Genomic DNA, 15621 nt, shown 5'->3' with positions numbered 1-15621 from the left:
CCCTTTCGCCTGGTTTATGGAGCTGAGGCCCGACTTCCGATCGAGGCCTGGATTCCGACCGATCGAGAGAGAACCTATAATGCGGAAGAGAACGAACACGCGATGGCCGTGGACCTTGATGGGGTCGAGGAAAAGCGAGAGCTAGCCGCTCGGCGTATGGCCGAGTACCAAAAACGTGTCAAGAGTTCGAAAGACGTTCGGGTCAACCCTCGTTATTTTCAAGTCGGAGATTACGTTCTACGACGAAGGGAGGCCAGTCAGCCTTTAGAGGGTGGAAAGCTAGCTCAGAACTGGGAAGGGCCGTACATCATCAACGCTATCATACGGCCGGGTACATACCGATTAGAGACAACAGCTGGTCGGCTAATCGAGGGGACTTGGAATTCCGAGCACCTCGTTCTTTTTAGGCATTAGCCTATTTTTTGTATTTTCTAGACGAAGTGGGGGCTCGACCTGCGGGTTAGTCTCGGTCGTCATTTCTATGTAAATTTTATGGTTGTAAAATTAATTCAACCGCCTGCGAGCGAGAAAGTTTAATGTATATACGATCGATGATTGCTCGACCGTTTGCATGCGGCGGCCCGATCGGTTTTTTCTTTTACCTTCGTTACAAGCAGATCAGTTTAACATTCATCAACCGGGCGAAATCTACCGACCGGTCAAAACGCGCTCCACATTGGCGGACACTTAAGTCACGCCGCTGATCGGGGAAGCCAGGAGTTCTCAGCATTATTCCCGATCCGTCTAACTTCTGTCCACTATCGCACCCACTCGTGCCTCGAGCGCACAATAGTGTGGGGGCTGGGATAAGGAAGTATTCGCAGGCCCGTCGCTCGGTTACATCCCGACCGTAGAGGCTTGCTTTCAAAAATTTTTCGACAAAGGCCCGGGGATCGGGTACACCCGATCGGTTGGCCAGATTTGACGTCGAAATATCAAACGCACGACCAGGCCATAAGGTCGTAAGGTCGGGCGTCGAGTGGGTCGAACCAGTACAAGATCGGGCCACAAGGCCGCGAGGTCGAGCATTAAGGATCAGCACTTACGCAATTAAAGATAAAAGTGCGAAAAGAAAGAACGAATAACACGAGTTAGAGCAAAAAACAAATTTTATTAACAAACAAAAAGTTGCCCCGGTACAATTCGGGACCGGGCTCCCGATCAATGGTCCTTTACAAAAAAGAAGAAGAAGAAAGGAGCCTATTCTACTTCTTCATCTCCCGAGCTCCGGCAAGCCGGTTCCTTTCCGCTCGGGGTGGCCGCCGTTGATGCCCCGGCTTCAGACGCCTTGGCTTTTGGGGCGAAGGGAGAGGGACCGGGATCGGCTAGGTCCGGGGGTAATACCGAGAGGACCAGCTGAAGGTCTTCCCCGTCTAGAGCCTTCTCCAACCGGGAACGGACTCGTTCAAGCATCTTCCGTTTCCCGGCCGTAAAGCCCCAGCGACCGAACGAGACGATCAGCTCTTCCCCGATCTCTGTTCCCCGGGCTGCTGTAAGGAAGGCCGAGCCCGAGTCCTTGTCTTTGAAGGCTGCCCGCGCCAGCTCGCTCGGATTCTCCGAGCTGAGCCTTCAGCTCCTTGGCCTCTCCAATCGCCCGACTGGCGACCTTCTCGGCGAGGACCCGCTCCTCGTCGCCCTTCTTCAGGGCCTTTTGCGCCTTCTCCAGCTCGGCCTGGAGCTCCTTGATCTCCTTCAGATGACGAGCGGCCGTCTTCTTATGATGATCAGCTTCCTCGGCCAGCATAGCCTGACCTTGAAGGAGTTGGGTCGCCCGGGAGATCTGCAGTACAAAAGGATATCCAGGGTTAGCCCGATCAAAGTACATTAGCAAGAAAGCTGTTAGTTGAGAAAAGCTCACCTCAGCCAGGTCGTGGCCGATCCGTTCAGCCACCTGGGTCGGGGTCATCTTCCCCAGATCCACTCGGGCTGGCGCGGCGTTGCCGATCCGTGCCAGCACGGACGTAGACTCCCTCTCTCGCCCGACCGAAGGGCTCGGGCTGTGTTGGTCACGGCGGCGCTTCAAGCTGCCCACCTCGGTCGCGCCCTGGTCGGCGACCTTCTCCTTGCCCCGGGCGACCTCTACCCGGGTAACCAGGACGTCAGGCTGCTCAACGACGAAGCCCTCGCCCGTCGTCACGGTCGAGGCGCTCAGGGGTCGGGCAGTGGGAATCTCCTTTTCCCCGGCCGCTTTGGTCTTGGCCTTCTTCTTCCCGCCGAGGGAGATCTTGGCGGCGGGGAAGGGCGGTGTCTTCATCACCAAATTCTGCCATGGCTGCAATAAAAAGAGCTAAGTTAGTTTGATCAAGAAATGAAGCTAGGTCGGGAGGAACAGCTCGAGCTAAACCTTTCTTCTTCCGTTTCGACGGCTTGGCGACCGTCACGCCCATCGGTACGGGAAGGTACTTCTCCTTTAGCTCGTACGTGGGGGGCGGGAGCTTGGCGGCTGCGAGACTCTCGGCTGTCCGGAAGATGGAGTACTCGTGTATTTCACTCGAGATCCGAGTGACCGTCTCCTTGAGCGCCTGAGTCGCGGCCGGCACCACTTGCTTTCTGAAGTGGCTGCTCCAAGTGCGATCGACCGGGAGGATCCAGGGGTCGTATTTGATGGAGAAAATTCTGTTCTTCCACCCCTTGTTGTTCCCGGGCAGGCCTTTGATGGAGCACATATCTGCTCGGGATTGCAGCATCAGGAACCCACCCCCGTAGCGGCCCGGGAGAACCTTGATCTGGTAGATGAAGTTGAACAACTCCATCGTGCACTCGGCCTCGTGCCGAGTGCATATCTGCGGGAAGCAGGCGAGGATCCGATGTGCGTTCGGGCAGATTTGAGCCGGAACGACCCGGTAGTACGCTAAAAAGGCCGTCAAGAGGGCCGGGAAGGGAATGGCAATCGGGGCCATTAGGGAGTCGTAATGCATCCCGATCCACTTGCCCCGATGCCTGTCAATCACGTTCCCCAGCTGCCGGCTCGTGTCGAATTCAACCCGACCCCGGAGTACTTCAGCAATCCGAGCCGCTTCGCCTTTGGTCAGCAGGCTCATTTCTTGCTCGACACTCTCGCTGTTCAAGAATTCGAGCTCGACGGCTGGTGTGGCCGGCCCGGCCGGGTCTTCTTCGGTCTGCTCGGGGGTATTTTCCCGATCCCCCCCTCGAGGAGCAGCTTCCGGGTAGTCCCCAACCACCCGGGTAGGCGTTTCCCTAACGCCCTCGGTCGGAGAACCCCGCCCGCTTGACGTGGTTCTCTCTTCCTCTTCTTCGCTGGAGCTCCCCGATCCGCTGGAGCTAGAGCTCGATGTCCCAGAGGAGCTTGATGCGTTGTTATGCTTGACGGCTCGCTCAGGGGCTGGCGTTGCTCGGGGGCTGGCTTCAGGAGTGCAGGACATAATGTCCACTTCCTCGTCGCTGATGTACTCGACCTCCTCGTCATAGTCCGCGATCGAGGCGTTTTGACTATCCGAGTCCGACATAATTCTACCTAAAGGTCGGTCGGGAGTTAGTATAGGGTTCGGGGAGTTAGCTCGAAGTTAGTGCTATCCTACTTCTACGCCAAGTGAAGAATAGAGAAAGAGTAAAGAACTAGGAGCTTACCGAGTGAAGAAACTTGGAAGAGGATCTGAAGTTTCGCTTTGCTTGATCGCCTTGCTGAGATGCTCTGCTCGGGATTCTTAGAGGATACCGACTGAAGCAAAAGAGTGAGGAAAGTTCAAATGAGGGCCTCAAGGGCCTATTTATAGGAGGGCATTTAGGCGGGAAATGGGCCAACTTGCCTGACACGACCCGCGCTGAATCCGAGGCGACGGATGGGATCGCCGAGGCCGGCAGAGGCCGACACGTGGCGTAGGAGGGAATGACAGCTGGCAGGTCGGCTTGGTGGCTGACGGTTGGGCTTCTTCATCCCATCCCGTTTTTTCCCGACTGATCAAAAAGGCCCGGGCTGGGGGGCTCTTGGTAGGGAATATCCCGACCGACATAGCTTCACCACGACCGAGGAGCCTTTGTCTCTTTCTCCTTGTCTTTGCAGGTAACAGGTCGGGCTCCACGAGAAGAACCCGGTCGTAGACCGACCAGAGTTGCCCGAGCAACGGTGTCGACCACCGAGCGGTAGCCCTTTGGCGAAAGAGCTGACGAAGGACACGTGGCGGCTCTTTACATCGACAGGCAGGGCACCCGGGAGGATGACACGTGGTGGCTACGTGGAGGACATGCCGAACGGCTGGAATCCTGTCCCCGGCATAGCGGCTATAAATACCCACAGTAGCTACAGTGTAAGGGACTTTTGGGACGATCGATAGGTTGTTATTAGAGAATCCCGACCGCACTCAGTCGGTACTCAGAGCAACCAAGTAGATTGTACTTAGGGCCTTTACCGTGATCAATAAAGATTTTACTTGCTTTAATTGGTCTCGTGTTATTCTATATTGCTTACCCATAATTAGCAGTATCAGTTCTATAATTATAAACATAGAGTTCAGTAATTATGAACATAAATTTTCTGAAGACAAATGTCGTTAACGACGAAAGAAAGAATTATTATTTTTAAATTAACATGACGACACGACGTAATTTTCCACCAAAACGACGCCGTTTTGGAACCATGTCCACCTTGCAAGATGGATACGGTTCCACAACATAATTTGCCCAGACAACGGAGACAAGTGAGACAACCAGTCTCGACCAGTTTATGGTTATGGGCCAAGGCCTAATTCATATTGAGCCTTGCTTCACTAACTCCCCTAAACCGGTAAAATTGTTCAATTAAGTCCAAAATGACTTGTTTATCAGGTTAAATTTATGTGTTGACACGCGTCTTTTATATTTTAATTTTTTTAATAAATTTATTTTTATTTACTAAAAGTACAAATATTATATAAAAAATAAAAAAAAAAAAACTGTTCTTGGCTGTCCGGAGAGGACAGTCACGTCGTCTAAGGAACACGGCCATGGCCGCCGTCCTCATTCCAGAGGGTCATGGCTGTGTATTGGGTACGGTTCAAAATGCAACCATTAACCTGGTTTTCATTAAAAAAAAAAAAAAAAATTTACATCGTTTTGGTACCATGACCAATTGTATAACTGTAAATTCTAGGCCGGTCAACTCATATAACTCGCTTAGTTTGTGGGTCTCTGGGCCTACACCCAAACTCTATTGATTGCATGAAACTCATTTATCATTCTTATTTGCAATTTCAATTAATCTTTTCTTATTTACCCAAATCTATTCACCGCTTTTGATGTATATTGGCACTTCCAGAAATGAATGCCTCGTTTTCTTTACCTTGCTGCTAATGTTTCTTCAAGCAAACAATAGTCATTGCATATATGTTGAATTTAAAAGCAAGAAAACATGTAAATGAAACACACTTAAGTACGAAATTCAAAGATGAGTAGTACAGATGATGAATGATCTGAGTCCTAACACACTGCACGTAGAGAACATCGTGCATCCATTCGTTCAAGACCGGAATATATAGTGAATGTATCAATCATAAGTGTAAATAATCTGAGAATCCTGGAGAATATGTGTGTGCGCACGCTCAAGCAAGCCTTCAAGAAATCATGGCTTCTTAAGCAGCTCTGGTTTTGGAATTTCTGGGAATTCAGGCTTTGGGAATGTTGGAAACTCTGGTTTTGGTATTTCTGGGACTTCAAGCTTTGGGAATGTTGGAAACTCTGGTTTTGGGATTTCTGGGACTTCAAGCTTTGGTAATGTTGGAAGCTCTGGTTTTGGGATTTCTGGGATTTCAGGCTTGGGGAACGTTGGTAGCTCTGGTTTTGGGATTTCTGGGATTTCAGGCTTTGGGAATGTTGGTAGCTCTGGTTTTGGAATTTCTGGCAGCTCAGGCTTTGGCAATGTTGGGATTTCAGGCAATGTGATCTCCATAAGGTTTCTGGCCTCGATTTGTACGAAAGCCGGTGACAGAGTGATCAAGAAAAGCAGGAGAAAGGATGGGTTGAGATGATGAGCCATTCTTGGTGAAGATGTTTTGTTTCTATTTCTAGCTTGGATTAGAGAGTTATGGTCTGGGGTTGTATTTGGGCAAGCTTATATAGAAAGGAGAGCAGGAAGAAACATTGAGATTAGTTGGTAGGAAGAACAATATGTTGGTTCAACTTCTCAACAACACTCATCTGAAATAGACAAATAGTCCAGGTAGCTTTGAAGCCAGCTGGATTTTCTTGAATACCTTTCAAGCTTCTTTATCAAGGAACACAAATATTTTCCCAGCCATTGCCATTCTTGTTTGAGCTGTTAGGAAAACATATGATTTATTTTCCCAGCCATTGTCATTGACCCGGTTCTAGCATCATATCGTGTATGACGACCATGATAATTTGTTACTACCTCCCATTTTGAGGCCGGTGCATAATGAGAAAGAATTATTTGGAAGAAGGCTACTGGACTGGTTCAAAAAGAATTAAGAAGAATTTGGACTAAAAGCTATTTAGATTAGAGTTGTCAGTCCATAAGTTGGCCAGAGGAAGCGACCTAAGAAAGGGTTTCGTTGTCTGGTGTTTGATAAGGTTCTAAGTGAAACCATTCGATCCAAAGATGAAAAAAGACTACGTGGTGCCAAAAGGAGTCTGGAGTGCAAACGGTTTAGAGTGGGATGCAACAAACATTGACTTCTTAAAAGGCGGACAATAATTATTTTACATATCAGTTTTTCAAAAGATTTTGGAGCTAGTGATATTTGATTTGATATTAAACTTCTACTCATGAGCTAGTTTTTCTAGAACTGACCAATGGATCCATTATATATATTCATCCCATCTTTATTTTAATTAGATTTTGTTAATTCAATGAAGTTTTGTTTTAATTTGCTCTAAAAAAAATGAAAGCTAATCTTGTTCCAACTAATTAATGTTTCTTGAAGCAAACCATATAGTGTTTGCGGGCATAAAATCGTAGAATGATAGATATGAAGATGTATATATATAAGTGGCTCGCCGTTTATTCCAATATTATTACGTGCGTACGGTACGGACTACAGAGGGGCATAGAAAGTAAAATAAGGAAAATATTATATGTAGTAGAGAGGGATACTTATATAAAGCAAAGGGATCGGAGAAGATGATAATATATAGTGAGTATTTGAGACGATATAGGGCGGCCGGCAAGCCATGGAGCTTAGCTCAAATGCGGTACGGTCCTCCATCGTTTATGGTAGCCGCGGGAACAGCGGGATTGTCACCGGAGGCACCAGTGATGGCAGCGGCGGAAGACGCACTGGAGGCAGTACTGGAAGACGCAGTGGAGGAAGAGGAAGAGGAAGAGGAAGAGGAAGAGTCACTGGAGGCACTAATGGAAGACGCACTGGAGGCACTGATGGCAGCGGCGGAAGACTCGCTGGAGGAAGAGTCACTGAAGGCACTGATGGCAGCGGCGGGATGTTCACCGGAGGCAGTGATGGCAGCGGCGGGATGTTCACCGGAGGCAGTGATGGCAGCGGCGGAATGCTCACCGGAGTCACTGATGGCAGCGGCGGGATGTTCACCGGAGGCAGTACTGATGGCAGCGGCGGGATGTTCACCGGAGGCAGTACTGATGGCAGCGGCGGAAGAATCACTACTGGGGGAGGCGGGGGTGGCGGAGGTGGCGGAGGAGGGGGTGGGTTCCGAGGGTTGAGGTTTAAGAGACTACGAGCTTCTGCCACCACGATGCTGCCGGTGACAGACGCCATTAGGATCAGCAGAATTGGCAGTAAACGCGGGGAATGGCACACTTTTTTGGTGCGCCATGTTTGGAATGAGTTGTAGTGGTGACTGGTGAATGAATGCATGCATGGGTTTTTATAGATGTTGACGTTAGCTGAGGAAGCCATGAGAAATTAATTTTCTTTAAATTTAAGAAAAAAGTGTAAAATAGTTCACTAAAATTATACTCCTAGTTTTTATGTAATTAGATTATATATATATTAAACTTAAAAAATATGCAATTAAATCAGCAAGTAAAATGTTAAGCACCTTGTGCACATATGGTACCCGAGTTGGACTCCTATATGGGAGGTTGTAAGTTGTCTCAATGGAAGCGTTATTGCCAAGTAAAATATGTTCAATTGTGATAATTTTTTTTCCCAGTAAAATTCGATCAAATTAATTGCATGGATGGATAGGATAACATGGTATATACTAAGATTTGTTTTTTCCTAAATCATATTAGTTGAGATGAAAGATCGAAATATTTTTAATTTAAATTACATTAAAAGAAATCATATAAATGTCTCAATTACACATATTCTGCTTGTTTGATGGTAAAATTGCGCACTTTTTAAATTCAATAACTCAATTGCACAAAAAAAAATAAGCTCAGTGACATATTTGATACTTGTTCCGAAAATTAATTAAAATGAGAAATAATCCACACTAGGTGTGCAATGAGTGAAGTTGCTTGCGAGAGACAATCGATGACTCATTGCGAATCCGACGGTCAACGGCGAATCTAGCAAAAGACAATATAATGTAGCCAAGCCTCAAGGCTGACGACGACGAAGGCTTGAAATCTGCGTACAGATTGACGAGCCAATCTAGTTTATCTCAAACAAGCTAGAGCTCAAACATTAGTGTCAATCGAGCTGAGTTCGAATTTCAATTTTAAGGTTTGATTGAGTTTGTGTTCAACTCGGCTCGTTTATAGGCCTAACTCATACCTATATAGCTAATTCAAGTTATATTGTGTATCAGTTTATCATACACATTATAAATTATGATACAAATTATGTATATGCAGTTAATATATTATGTACATAATTTAACATTATTGTTCAAAATTCATGATATGTGAATATAAGGAAATAAAATGAATTACATAATATGTTAACAACAAATATAATTTCCGGGCTAAGGTCTATAATGTACATGATGAATTCGATTCACGATATAACGAAACTATTAGTGGGTTTCTCCTAATTAATTCAAAGGAAGAAATTTTGCACGATTTTTTTTTTTTTTTAACGCAAAAACGAAGATTCCATTACTAATCAGAATAAGTGCGTAATACAATCAGGTGGAACACCAGTCCACACTACTGAGACAGACTTAGAAACGGTCGCCTGAGCAAGCTCATGAGCCACACGATTCGCTGACCTCCTAATATGGGATACAGTAACATTCCCAATATCGCTAGCAATCGACTTACATTGCTTCACAAACAACCCAGCATAAGAAAAATCAGAAAACTCGAATTGAAAGCAGTACAAAAATTTAAACAGTCTGATTCTAAATTAACATTGCTGTAACCTTGCGTCTTAATCCAAACCAAAGCCTCCTTGACTCCCAGATAAACGGATCCTCCTCACCTACTAATTGTCCACATTTAGCTGCAACAAATGCACCCTCATGGTCACGCATCACAGCGCCAAAGCCAGCACCATTACTCAAAACAGAAGCGTCCACGTTACATTTGAGTACATTGTTCAAAATTCATGATATGTGAATATAAGGAAATAAAATGAGTTACATAATATGTTAACAACAAATATAATATCCGGGCTAAGGTCTATAATGTACATGATGAATTCGATTCACGATATAACGAAACTGTTAGTGGGTTTCTCCTAATTAATTCAAAGGAAGAAATTTTGCACCATTAGTAATTGAGTTTGTTCTGCATGGACCGACATATATGGTTAAATCGACATATAATTAAATCCTATGTTTATAGTAAAATTAATATATATAAATGCATCACATATGTTAAGTGGGAATATTATTGACTTTTTGTACCACGAATTAATACTAATAAATTTATCACTTGATAATGAAAGTTGTTTCACCGCCCCACCCCCCAAAAAAAAAAATCAATACTTAAAATGATCATTTGACCATGTTATAATTCCTAATTTGGTCATCAAATATTAATTCATTAAAAAAATATTAATAGAAATTTTTGTATTTGTTCTAAAAGGGTAGTTGAATGGGTAGAGCATGAATGCATGACTCCATATATACCTAATGATTACAAGTTCAATTTTTGCCAACATCCTCTCAGTCGCCCATCTAATTAACAAGATCTTCCTAGTGCGGTTCATCTCTTTCGTGTGATTCATTGACTATTATACATGAGAATGGTTTTTCTAATGCACACTGATGGTAAATATGTCATCGGATAATATTTGGAAAGTAATCATAGTTAGTATTGCTTAGAGTGTTGATTACAAGAATTAGTGCATGCCCTTGGCAACCCAATGGGGTAGCTCAATTGACAAATGAACTCTCTTTGTGATAGAGAATTCCGAGATAGCCTCGGACAGAGAAAAACCCGGACCACCTCGATTTTTACACCACAAAAAAAAATCATGGTTTCCTACTTATACTAGTGTAGAGCCAAGCCTACATTGAGTGTGGTCTTCATCATAATTGCTCCCTCTTGAATAGGTCGGTAAATTCAAAAAAAAAAAAAAAGATTTACTCAATTTTATCATCTGATGTACTAAAATGAGTAAATTCCTTTTATAGTTAAAGAATATTTTAGATGAATTGATAGTCGATGACTAAAGTAAAAATTATATATACTCAAGAGGTCAGGGGATTTTTTTTTTTTTAAAAGAAAAATAACTTCATTAAAATCAAGCAATAAGATGTTCAATACAAGCTGGAATAGTAGAAAAATAAGAAAGATGACCAGGTTGAGAACAAGCAACTCCGGCTAACAATGAGCAAGCTTATTCACTGATCGATTCTCATACTGAATGGACACTGATTCAAAGTGTCGTTTTAAGACCCGACACTAATTGAAGATACAACCTGCATAAGAATAGTCTGGTAAATCATTATTGAGGAATCTGCAAATCATTTGACAGTCCGATCTCAACACAATATTAGAACAACCTTGTTCGAGAATCCAAGAGAGCTTCCTTCATGGCTATAGCCTCCACTAGATGAGGATCTTTAGAGGGCATTTTTTTATATATATTATCTCAAAAAAAAAAAAAAAAAAAAAAAAAAAAAAAAAAAAAAAAAAAAAACAACAACAACAACAACAACACCGTCAAATGGGTTGAAGAAAGAATGAAACCAAGTTAGGCAGCCGGCAGCCATTATGGAATTTTAATTTCATTAAAGAGAGAAAGAAAAATGGCATGAATAATTAAGTTTGGGTCCTTTCAAAAAAAATTTAATTTTGGGCAAATTATACATGGATCAAGGCCTAGCTTACATTGTGAATTTTAATCCAAAATAATTTTCAGATTATGTGTTTGCATTTGACATATTTTTTATATATCATTACAGTTTATGCGTTTGTAAATAAATTGAAACGCTACATAACACTTTACCTACAAACACATAATATGTTAACTGCAGACACATAATATGTTAACTAATAAAAATATTATGTGTTTGCATTTAACATATTATGTATGTAATTATCATATTATGTGTTTGTAATTAATATGTTATGTACAATTAATTTATTTATAAACACATAATTGTTAACTGCAAATATATAATAGGACAACAGCAGATACATAAATTTTGGACGAATGTCTAGAATTAAAACAATTGCTTAATTTTGTGTCATTCTTTGTCAACTGCGACAAGTTGTGTAACTAACTTTTTTGGAATCACAAGTTGTGTAATTAATTAAGTTGAATTCACATATTCAACAATAGTTATGTCATGGACTGAATCCACCTTACAATGTGAATTATTATCCAATTAGAGTTCTATAATTATGAACAGAGTTCTGTAATTGTGAATATAGATTTCAATAATTGTGAATATGAAGTTCAAAAATTATGAACATAAAGTTCTTGGTAGGGAATATCCCGACCGACATAGCTTCACCACGACCGAGGAGCCTTTGTCTCTTTCTCCTTGTCTTTGCAGGTAACAGGTCGGGCTCCACGAGAAGAACCCGGTCGTAGACCGACCAGAGTTGCCCGAGCAACGGTGTCGACCACCGAGCGGTAGCCCTTTGGCGAAAGAGCTGACGAAGGACACGTGGCGGCTCTTTACATCGACAGGCAGGGCACCCGGGAGGATGACACGTGGTGGCTACGTGGAGGACATGCCGAACGGCTGGAATCCTGTCCCCGGCATAGCGGCTATAAATACCCACAGTAGCTACAGTGTAAGGGACTTTTGGGACGATCGATAGGTTGTTATTAGAGAATCCCGACCGCACTCAGTCGGTACTCAGAGCAACCAAGTAGATTGTACTTAGGGCCTTTACCGTGATCAATAAAGATTTTACTTGCTTTAATTGGTCTCGTGTTATTCTATATTGCTTACCCATAATTAGCAGTATCATTTTGGCGCCGTCTGTGGGGACCCGTGCAAGAAACCAACGTCATGACGAGCACCCGATCACCATATCGACATGTATCCGTGGGCACACAACAACTTCGCCGACGACCAGGCGGATGCGGCGAGCTCCTCCGACCACTATGCTACCCAACAGCAGGGTCAGACAATGGACCTCAACCTCAATCTCTCACCACCACATCCGTCGAATACATACCCGGCCGCCCAGCAGCCGGTGAATTACATACAACCGGGATACCCACCACCCGGTCTGCCATACCAGCAGCAGCCGATGATGTATCCCGTCCAGTATCCGTACCCGGTCCCACCTCCACCGTACGGGTATTGGCCAGGCCAACCGATGTGCTACACTTCCCCGGTTGGTTATCCACCATATACGCCTGCCTATACAGCTCCAGCCGCCGCCCCTCCAGTACAACCGACCGCACAAGTAGAGCCGCAGCGTCAGTCCACTTCCCGGGCTCGACGCTCGGCTCACTCGCGGTTGGGGTCGGGCGGTGCTGATGCGATGGAGGCACCAGCTCAGGCCGTTCAAGCGGAGGACCCTGAAGAGGTTGCCCGAGCGGTAGCTTTCAATCGTCTCCGACCAGAGATGCGCCAGCGTCTGGGACCCCAAGACCCGAATCGCGGGCAAGAGGACGTACAAATGCAGGAAGCTAGCCACGAGGCTTCATCCGGGTATAGCGGGTCGAGATCTCACCGACGACGACGCGCTCGGGATACAGCCCAAGCCGCTCAAGCCGCCGAGCTCAACGAAACCCGAGGATTGATCTACAACCTCCAGGCTGAAGTTGCGCAGCTCAGGAGTGCGTATCCTACAGCACCCCCGGTCGACCCTACACCAGACGCCTTTCACAGCAGCGGTAATGGCTCAGCCTTATCCGCTCGACTTAAAGGTCTCGGGAGAGAAGAGTTACGACGGTCGGACAGACCCTGAGGCTCACGTGAATGATTTCTTCAGCAATATGATGCTGAAGGGCGTTTCAGACGCCGTGATGTTCAGGGCCTTCTACTCAACGCTCACCGGTCGGGCGGCAGAATGGTTCCGAACCCTGCAGCCGGGGTCAATCGACAAATTTGAGACCCTGGCGGTCAAGTTTGTACGGAAGTTCATTACTTCCAAAGTGGTGAGGAAGTCCTATATGTACCTCGAAAAGGCCAAGCAGCTCGAAGGGGAAAGCTTGACCGACTTCCTCATCAAGTGGAAGGCGGCGGTCGGGGAGGTCGAGCCCATGGATGATGCGACCGCCACTCACATGCTTCACATCTCCCTCCGGGCGGGGTATCTATACCAGGATTTTATCCTCCACCCCCCGACCACCTATGAGGAGGCCCTACGAAGGGTCACTGATTATGCCAACGCAGGTGAGGCGAATGCCGTCAAGCGCTCGCAGGAGGTCGGCTCTTCGTCCCGTAAACCGGCCGGCCGGGCGGAACATCGATCGGGAGATGACAATCCCCGACCCCGCACCAGGCAGGGCGAGTTTACGGCCTTGAACCGATCCGCAGCGGAGGCCATGCAATACGCCCAGTCCTGCAATCTCATCAAACTTCCCCATCCCGATCGAGACGGCCCCGACAAGAGTAAGCATTGTGCTTACCACCGATGCGCCGGGCATGACACCGAGGAGTGTACCCACTTGCGCCAATTGTTGGAAGATTTGCTCAATCTGGGAAAATTGGACAAGTGCGTGGGGAAGAGAGAAGACAGCAAGAGAAATACCGACCGGAGAGACCATAGGCGTTCTCATCACCGCTCCGATCGGTCGGGTCAGGACCGAAGAGACGATCGAAGGGACGATCGTCATGATGACCGACGGGACCCTGACCCTCCGTCCGGTAGCCGCCCGTCCGGAAAGCCTACCATCCACGTCATTTTTGGTGGGCTGGAAGATGCTTCCCGACCGCGGACTAATTGCCCGGTCGTAGTAGTGGATTCCCGGGAGACCGGGAAGAGGCAGAAGATGGAGCCCATAACCTTCACCCTTGAGGACCAACCTAGCAGCAGCGACCATGGCATGGAGGCGCTCGTGGTCACGATCGACGTTAAGGGGACGGACGTCCAAAGGGTTATGGTTGACACGGGCAGCAGTGTGAACGTCCTATACTTGGACGTCTTTGAGAAGCTTGGCATCGACAGGAAGGAGCTGACTCCGGTCGGTGTACCACTGTCAGGATTTACCGGGGCTCTTATTTACCCCGAGGGAAAAATAACGCTCCCGGTTGAGATCGGCACGCCTCCAAAGTCGATCCAAACGGAGCTGGAGTTTGTTGTGGTCAACCTCCATTGCGTCCACAACATTATCTTGGGCCGACCCGCCATTATGAAGATCGGTGGGATAATTTCTATGCCCCACCTGTGCATGAAATTCCCCACCCCTAACGGGGTCGGCGTGGTCCGTGGCGATGTCCAATCCGCCCGGAAGTGTTACACCCGAGCGGTTAATCGACGTGATTCCGGTCCATCTTCCCGGGTGAACACTATAGCCAAAGAAGAGGCTAAGGAACGGAAGGAGCAGCCCGAGCCTTCCGAAGAGATAGAAGAAGTTCCCCTGTCCGAGGACCACCCGGACAGGAAGATAAATATTGGCCGAACCCTCACCCCCGAGCTTCGAGCGGAAGTTTTGGCCATACTCCGGGAGTATGCTGATATCTTTGCGTGGGGGCCCGAAGACATGCCCGGGATCGACCGATCGGTCATCTGTCACAAGTTAGCCGTCGATCCCGCAGCAAAGCCGGTCGTGCAGAAAACACGACACCTTTCCTCCGATCGCCGTGAGTTTGTCAGGGAGGAAGTCAAAAAGATGGCGGCAATCGAGCACATCCGTCCGGTGATTTATCCCGAGTGGGTGGCAAATATCGTTCTTGTTCCTAAGCCCCCAGCTTGGAGGATGTGTATCGACTTCACGGACCTTAACAAAGCCCGTCCGCTCGACCCGTATCCTCTACCGAGCATTCACCAGATGGTCGACGAGACGGCCGGGGCCGAGTTAATGAGCTTCATGGATGCCTTCAAGGGGTATCATCAGATCATGATGCACCATGAAGACGAGAGCAAGACAGCCTTCGTGACCCCGGATGGGCTGTATTGTTACCGAGTGATGCCGTTCGGTCTGCGGAACGCAGGAGCCACCTACCAGAGGATGGTCAACATGCTCTTTGCTGATCTGCTGGGCCGAACGATGGAAGCTTACATCGACGATATGTTGGTCAAGAGTCGGGACCGATCCGACCACACTCGGGACCTTCGGGAGTGCTTCCAGATCATGAGGAAGTACCAGTTGCGGCTGAACCCGACCAAGTGTACATTCGCGGTTCAGACCGGCAAATTCCTCGGCTATATGATGACCAAGAGAG

General features: G+C 46.8%; 1 protein-coding gene across 8 annotated transcripts in view; it reads right to left on the bottom strand.

Annotated features, from left to right (window-relative positions):
• The window catches only part of LOC109167308 (formin-2-like), an 18440-nt gene extending 10733 nt beyond the window's left edge, over nucleotides 1-7707 (bottom strand). For 5 of the 8 annotated variants that reach the window (XM_019316333.1, XM_019316336.1, XM_019316338.1 and 2 more), the window contains exon 1: nucleotides 7328-7707. In XM_019316333.1, the coding sequence (XP_019171878.1) occupies nucleotides 7328-7682 (355 nt within the window). In that variant the 5' untranslated portion in view covers nucleotides 7683-7707. Of the gene's footprint in view, nucleotides 1-7219 lie in introns of all 8 variants that reach the window. The other 3 variants (XM_019316337.1, XM_019316335.1, XM_019316334.1) reach the window with 3 other exon arrangements.
• Nucleotides 7708-15621: the final 7914 nt, after the last annotated feature.

Source organism: Ipomoea nil, unplaced genomic scaffold, assembly GCF_001879475.1.
Source record: "Ipomoea nil cultivar Tokyo-kokei standard unplaced genomic scaffold, Asagao_1.1 scaffold3147, whole genome shotgun sequence".
Classification (NCBI taxonomy): domain Eukaryota; kingdom Viridiplantae; phylum Streptophyta; class Magnoliopsida; order Solanales; family Convolvulaceae; genus Ipomoea; species Ipomoea nil.
This window is presented reverse-complemented; position numbering and strand designations above follow the sequence as displayed.